This window comes from Penaeus monodon, chromosome 13, assembly GCF_015228065.2.
Source record: "Penaeus monodon isolate SGIC_2016 chromosome 13, NSTDA_Pmon_1, whole genome shotgun sequence".
In the NCBI taxonomy this organism is placed as follows: Eukaryota; Metazoa; Arthropoda; class Malacostraca; order Decapoda; family Penaeidae; genus Penaeus; species Penaeus monodon.
Window position 1 is genome coordinate 6,441,294 of NC_051398.1, and position 7,500 is coordinate 6,448,793.

Genomic DNA, 7,500 nt, shown 5'->3' on the forward strand with positions numbered 1-7,500 from the left:
ACACTACCATCAAGAGAAATGTTATATGCACTGAGACAACACTGATCACCTTCAATACTGTTGACAAAAACGATTATGATGTTGATGATGGTGATGATGATGATGACGTTGTTGATAAGAATATGGAGAGGTTTAGGCAGTTAGGTTAACCAAGCTACTAACATGCAGCATGACGAGCAGATATCTTCCTTGTCAAAAGATAGAGCCATAACTGGAGCAAAGATGGTGAAGATACATTATCGAACCGAAACAGAACGAACAGCAAGAGATGAAAGAATCGGTACGTGAGAGAGAACGAGAGGGAAAGACGGAAAGCCAAGTCCGAGAAAGGGAAAAGAAGAAGAAAAAGAAAGAAAGAAAAGAAAGAAAAAAAAAAAAAAGATAGAAGAAAGAAAAAGAAACAAAGAAAGAAAAAGACATCAATTTGACGAGAAAGAACCAAAGCACAGGTAGAAAAAATAACGAGAGAAAACACGTGAAGGACAAGTGAGGGAAAGGCGACTGAGGGAAAGGCGATTGAGGGAAAGGCAAGAGCAAGAGAGAATTTCTTCCTCTGCGTAAGTAAGGCCAGCAAAACCCTGTAATCCTCTCAAAAGAATGAAAGACGAATAAAGTAGCGTCACGCCAGCCTGAGATGAACAGAATCAATAAATGCTTCTTTTTTTTCTACTTCAATTAACTTTTTATTTATTTTATTTTATTTTTTTTTTGTTTTTTATCTTTTCTTACAGAAGAGGATGATGTTATTGTGATATGATGCCAGCTATGTGAAAGTGATTTTTTTTTTTTTTTTTTAATTATTATTAATATTAACATATCAATCTACTGAAATGATGGTGTATTTCAAAAGGCCTTTTGTTATAAGGTTGAGAATAATAATAACTATTCTTGAAATAGAAATAACAATAATAGTAACTATTATAATAATAATAATAATAATAATATTGCTGATGATAATAATATACACACAATATAATATATGATATATAATTTGATAATAATAACCCATACCTATTGTGGTATAAATACTCAAGATTTCATAAAACATGCCAATTGTGAAAACACAGGATCTAAATGGATATACAAAATTACCAGCAAACTGTTATGAAATTGTTAATAAATTCCCTAGGTCTAAAACCCAAGACACAAGCTAATAAAAGTGTCTGTCTGTCTGTTATATGAACTCCTATCTACAGGCTGCTTACTACAACAGGATAGTTAATATTAAACATTTAACATCTGAGAAATTTTGGCAGTTATGTAACCTTTATCATATTTAAGTGCTAGGGTAAGTAGTTTTGACAAAGAAGAGAGGAGTTTTAAAACAACTACCTTAGTATATATAAATAACACAAAAAAAAAAATGTAGGTATTATGAAAAAAGGCATAAATATTTAAAATAATGACAAAATGATATTAAGAAAATAACAAATAAAAGTAAAGATGTAAGTGTATACATATATACATATACACACAGAAACACATACACATATAAACTGAAGATCCTCAAGCAATGTCTTCTTGCCACAATTCAGCAACGAAAAACAATCACACACTCTCTCTTTCTCTTAAAGAGTCCTACCACAGTAAGTAGATGCTATATATGCAAAATGGGACGACATTAAATACACCAGAGTACATAAATATTATGCTAAAATCAGTGGAAGACTTTTAGCCTGCTAAATTCATTCTTGAGAGACGAGGGTCACTGAACAATACTACCCACGTCACCCCAGTCAGCTGAACGGAACCCCTTTCTGTCATTCCCTGCGCCTTTACTTTCTCCTGCAGCCGTGGGATTGAAACATCGAATGACGGACATACCAGAAAAACACTGACCCCCTTAACCCAAGTTGTGTACGAACACCTTACTATAAAGTTACCTGATGTATTTCTTGCTTGATTTCCAGCCTACACATCCAACACACATACACACACAGAACACCTTTCCAACAGCAACATAAGCATACCTAGTACATCTAACTGTAAGGCCCTAAGCTGGACTTGGTCATACATTTCATCCCATAAACAAATAGAAAAACATAAACTCCTTGCAAAAAAAAAAAATCAGTTAGATGATTGATGACAGTAATGAAGATGAAGGTTAATGACGATGCTGACAATCAATGTTCATAACGATAACAAAGAGGCAGAATAATACTACATATAGTAGTAGCACTAACAAAGGAGAAAAAGAAAAGAATGCAAGAAAAGGCATACATATCAAATAATTTCCTCCTAAAACCTTTCATGCAAAAAATGATAAAAAGAAAGAAAAAAAAAATAAAAATAAATAAAATAAAAAAGCTTACATAACAAGACAAAGCCCAACAGTTCTGCAAACCCTAATACAGCTGACAGTAAAAAAGGAAACCCTAATCACAATCTACAGAACAGAATTATACACATCATGCTGTTCATCAACAAAACTACAACTCTGTAATATTACGTATATACACAGGAAGAAGCACAGGTTGGAAATAACACTTCCCAACAAAATCTACCTTACCTACATCCTTCCTTATTACAAAAAAAAAGGTAAATAAATAACAACTCTAAAATAATGATGATATCAATAATAATAAATAATAATACCAATGATGATAATGCTAATAGCACAACACATATTATAGCAATAAAATGAAATAGAAGTACCTTATATAAATAGAGACTAACATCTAATTACGAATCCTTTTCAACCCAGAAACTCACAAAGGAGTCTCCATTGTCTCGACAGTAATCACCTTCAAGTCAAGAATTTCATACGCAAGTCCCAACAGCCTGCAATACTGCCAGTATGAAATATCCCCTAATACTAGTAACAAAGTTCCACACATTCTATTTAAATATATAAATATATAAATGCTTACTAAGATACATCTCAACCCTCTGCCTCTTGCTCTACATGACAGTCCATTAAATTATAGCCACTAATTTAGAAAATAAGAGAAAGAGAGAAAAAAGAAAAGTGGTAATAATAATAACCTGTCCATAAAATGTATGAACTTACAGCTAAAGTTCTTTTCTTAATACTGATGGTGTATATATTCAGTTATTACAGTCATTATTGCTGATGATTAAGCATTGCAAACAAGTGTGCAGAAAAAAAAGGAAAAAAGTGAATGCTCCTCAAGAATATAAACTAAAAGCATTAAAAGATAATAATATTTAGAGCAAAAAATAATCATGTTTTGAAACCAATTGGAGACAATCTAATCCCACAGATATTTTTCATAAACAATAAAATTAATACATCATAGAAGAAATGAAATATATAAACACGAGACCATGAATACATTTTAACCAATGACTTACAAACATGACTATTTTCTTATTTCTTTTTCTTTTTTTTTCTTTTTTCTTTATTGTGTTGGGTGACATGAAACCCAAACATCTTTAGCTCTTTGCTTACGGAAATTATTCTCCTTACAATTAAAGATATATACATAAGTTTAGATACCTAAAAGCATCATTAGAGTTTTAAACATTACTCATTTATCATTATCATAAATGGGGGATATACAGTGCCATTCAACAAACCCATATAGTAAAGAAAATACTGTGTATAAATAAAAATATCAATATTCATAATAAATAACCATTACTAAGCCAGTTTATCCATTAGAGACCTTAATCACAAGCTCAGAAATGATCAGCATTACACATCTTGCTAACTGTAAGCTTGGCACCTCAATGGCGCTCTCAGTGACAGGGCAACATAATGTACATTGCCAGTTAGCTTTAAGTAGGAATTGTAAATATCATAAAAGTATGTAAATCAGGGTGTGGAAGGATACACAAGAATCCTTGGGGTAACAGGGCCTAGATCACGAGAGCAACAGTGGACAGCTTTATATCATACATCTGTATATATGATACATTTTTTATATAAGTATGTATATACGTAAGTGCCTATACATACACATATACATCTTCATTTTATATATATATATATATATATATATATATATATATATATATATATATATATATATATATATATATATATATATATATATATCCAAAAATGTATAGTATCAGTTAGTCTCATCTTGGTTTACACATTGAACTCTTCAATAAAGTGCTAAACTTCATTACCTCCACCAGAAGCCTGCTCAGTAGGAGAGGTAACCACTTCCTCGGTGCTGTTCATCCGGCCTTCATACTCACTTTTGCCCGCACTTTTCCCCCGACGTGAACCTTTGGTTGCAAGAGAGATTTTGGAAGTTAAGTATATTCAAAAAATATTTAAGATAAACAATGTGTATAATCAAAATAATAATGAGCGTTTACCATTGTAGGATTGCTTTGTATTTCTGTATCCTGTATGGTATAACCTGTAGGTTAAGACTTATACGTACATTCGTCTATCTGAAATGGCTTCTACCATTATCTTACACAAGAAATAGCCAAAGCCTGTGTCCACATCTGTAGATCACATCATTTTCCTAAAATGGTGAATTCAAGATTTTTCCACAGAGAGGATTGACACATCAGGGATGGGTTTATGCATTGTCCATTTTTTTTTTTTTTTTTTATTTTGTTACACACAGACAGCTCCAAACATGCTCAGCCACCAAGGAATCAATTAGTAGGCATTAGTAAACATTCCTGATTTCCCAGTTCTTTCCATTTGCTGGACTTTTTTTCTCATGGTATTAATATCAATACTGTTATTATTATTATTATTATTATTATTATTATTATTATTATTATTATCATCATTATTATTATTATCACTGATTAAAGTATCATCATAATTCTAATCATATACCACAGACAATAAAGACAGTAAAATAAGAAAAGAAAAATATTTTTGAAACCAAGGAAAAGAGTAAACAGGTGTGATAAGTAGGACTAATAATGAACTCCTTGGTAATTAAGCACCCATGGAGCCGCTTCTCTTTAAACACAACTAATAAACAAAAATCACAGCTATTGGGTTAAATGTGTATTAAGTGAAGCCCAAACACTGAAGGCACCGTATGCTTGAATGTCCAGGGAGTAGTAGTCGTATTATATACATTTTGGAGTAAACTGAGGCTCATTAATTTGACTTCTGTTGTAACCATGACATCAATAAATATGATATCCAGGCTTCCATTTCATCAGGACAGAAAAATGTACACATACGAAATTACACATATAAATGAAATTTTGCAGAAAATCACTTGCACATACTAGTTTAACAAATATTCCATTACCAATTTCTGCAGATATATTCATACTGTTGCCTAGATTATTCACATATTTCTGAAGATTGTGTATTACTTTTTTGTTGTAGTGCATTTTTATTATGTAAGTGGAAAGCCACCAAGATTTGCTGCTCTTCTTCAAAAAAAACAAACTAGACTGCACTAATAAAACAACAAAAAAATTAAGTCCAATAAGTTACCCTTCCTACACCAATTGCAATACTGTTAAAGCTATATTCCTGGTTGGAATCACATATAACTATCTTATTAAAAAACCTTTCTGCTGTGCAATTACAACAGTCTTTAGGCATAATCTTATAAGCATGTGCTAAAATAAATAAAAAACTTACCAGGGATGCTAAATGGTGCTGCACCAAATGGGTCATCTTCTGTGGACATTACTAAACTTTCTCTACTCTTTACATTTGATATACCTGTGAAAGAAATTTAAACATGACTATATTATGACAAAAAAAAAAAAAAAAGAAGAGAGAGAAAGGAAATAAAAAAACATATATAAATACATTCTAAGCAAACAGTCTGTAACACTATATATATATAAAAAATGTTGATTTAGCCTAGACAAAATTTATCAGGCCAATACACAAGGACATCCACTGGTTTGCTTACTGCTTTGAGATCCCCTTCGAATCTTGTCAAACTCAGCACCAAAGATGTGATCCTCCGACATCTGACTGAAGGGCGTCATGTCATTGAAGGGGTTCCACGCTCGGACTTCTGCCGCGGCCAAATTCACGTCAGAGCTGACTAGACCTTCCTGATATTTAGGGAGAAGGAAAGTAAAAGAAAGGAAGAATATTACAGCCAGGACATTTGGAAGAAAACACAAGTTCTTAAGATTAGCTACTGTCAGATTCCTTATCTCTATATCATGGTAAAAAGTCTTATTCCAGTGTTAAGAGCTTGCATCATCCTTTAACTGCATACAAAGAGACAAAGTTATCCAATAAAGACAAATGAAAAATTCTCAATCATTAACACCAGAAAGATCATTTAAAAACCTGTTGATGGTAATGTGCTATATGAGATGAAGTACTACATAAAAAAAAATAAATAAATAAACAATGGTTTATGTATACAATAAATTCTCTAAAGTAAACACTGCCTTATCTATTGTTACACAAAAAATCCTTGGTCAATTACAAAAGGAAATAGAGTAAAGGTTACTGGTTATTAACCCAATGTCGCTGGGTGGTTTCCCGATACGAAAACCCTCGCTCCTGAGCTGTATTTATAGTGGCCTGGGCCCCACCACTGGGTGATCGTGTCGGCACCATAGGATGCACGGCATGATCGTACATGCCCCTGGAAAATGGGACCAGTGCACCATGGCACATATACATATGCTACCTTGGATATATTCCAGGCATGCCATGGTATGTACTTACATGCCACCCGGCAGCAAAGGGTTAACTAATTCAGTATCCTTTTCAGCAATCTAGAGCAGTGGTTCTTAATCTCTTTACTAAGACACCTCAAAGCCCCTTCTATCCACAGATAAAATTCCCTCTCAAATCTAAAAGATAAAATACAGACAGATTTTAAATCTGGCAGATAACAGAGCAATACACATTTACTCACAATACACCAATAAACATACAGATAAATAAAATAGCTGAGGTACGACATGCCTCAACTGAAGAAATGAGAAAGAAGAGTGATTTTCCAAGTATATATGTCACAGACTAGGATAGAATGGAATTCAACAAAGAGGTATATAGTTCCAAGACACGTTAACTCCCTCTCTCCCCTCAAAAATTCATATGACTCCGCAAACTAATAAAAAATAAAGTTACTAAATGCAATACTTTTGCATTCTTTTTCACAATCTTCTCAATGTTTGATCCTGGTCTTATCAAGGGAATATTAGAGAAATACTTTACATTAAAAAGTGCTGACACTCTTCTGAAGAGGGTGCACTCCAAGATTAAGAACCAATGGTCTTGATCTTTTAAGAATGCAAATACTACATTCTAAGATGACACAAATAATTATCTGACCCATATACATAATCAAATCAGATCAGGAGTCAGTTACATAGATCTCAAATTGCTTCCATAACCAATTCTACTAATACCCACTACAAAATTATATTTATGTATATTTATAAAAAAAAATCCAATCATAGCATACAATACATCATTACAGTTTCAAAATCACATCCAAATTCCCACTTATCACCCCAAACAAACCACCTAAACTTCCCAGCTGTGCAACATACAACCTCTTAATAAACAATACTAATAAATAGTCTAAAACTACCTCCTTTCCCCCCTCCTCTCTA

The 7,500-nt window shown here is 32.7% G+C and overlaps 1 protein-coding gene across 1 annotated transcript in view; it reads right to left on the reverse strand.

Annotated features, from left to right (window-relative positions):
* Positions 1-7,500, reverse strand: part of LOC119579856 — a 61,641-nt gene that overhangs the window by 21,008 nt on the left and 33,133 nt on the right. The window contains exons 22-24 of the mRNA XM_037927707.1: positions 5,826-5,973; positions 5,546-5,629; positions 4,099-4,200 (exon numbers count right to left, since the gene is read on the reverse strand). Coding sequence (XP_037783635.1) covers positions 4,099-4,200; positions 5,546-5,629; positions 5,826-5,973 — 334 coding nt within the window. The remainder of the gene's footprint in view (positions 1-4,098; positions 4,201-5,545; positions 5,630-5,825; positions 5,974-7,500) is intronic.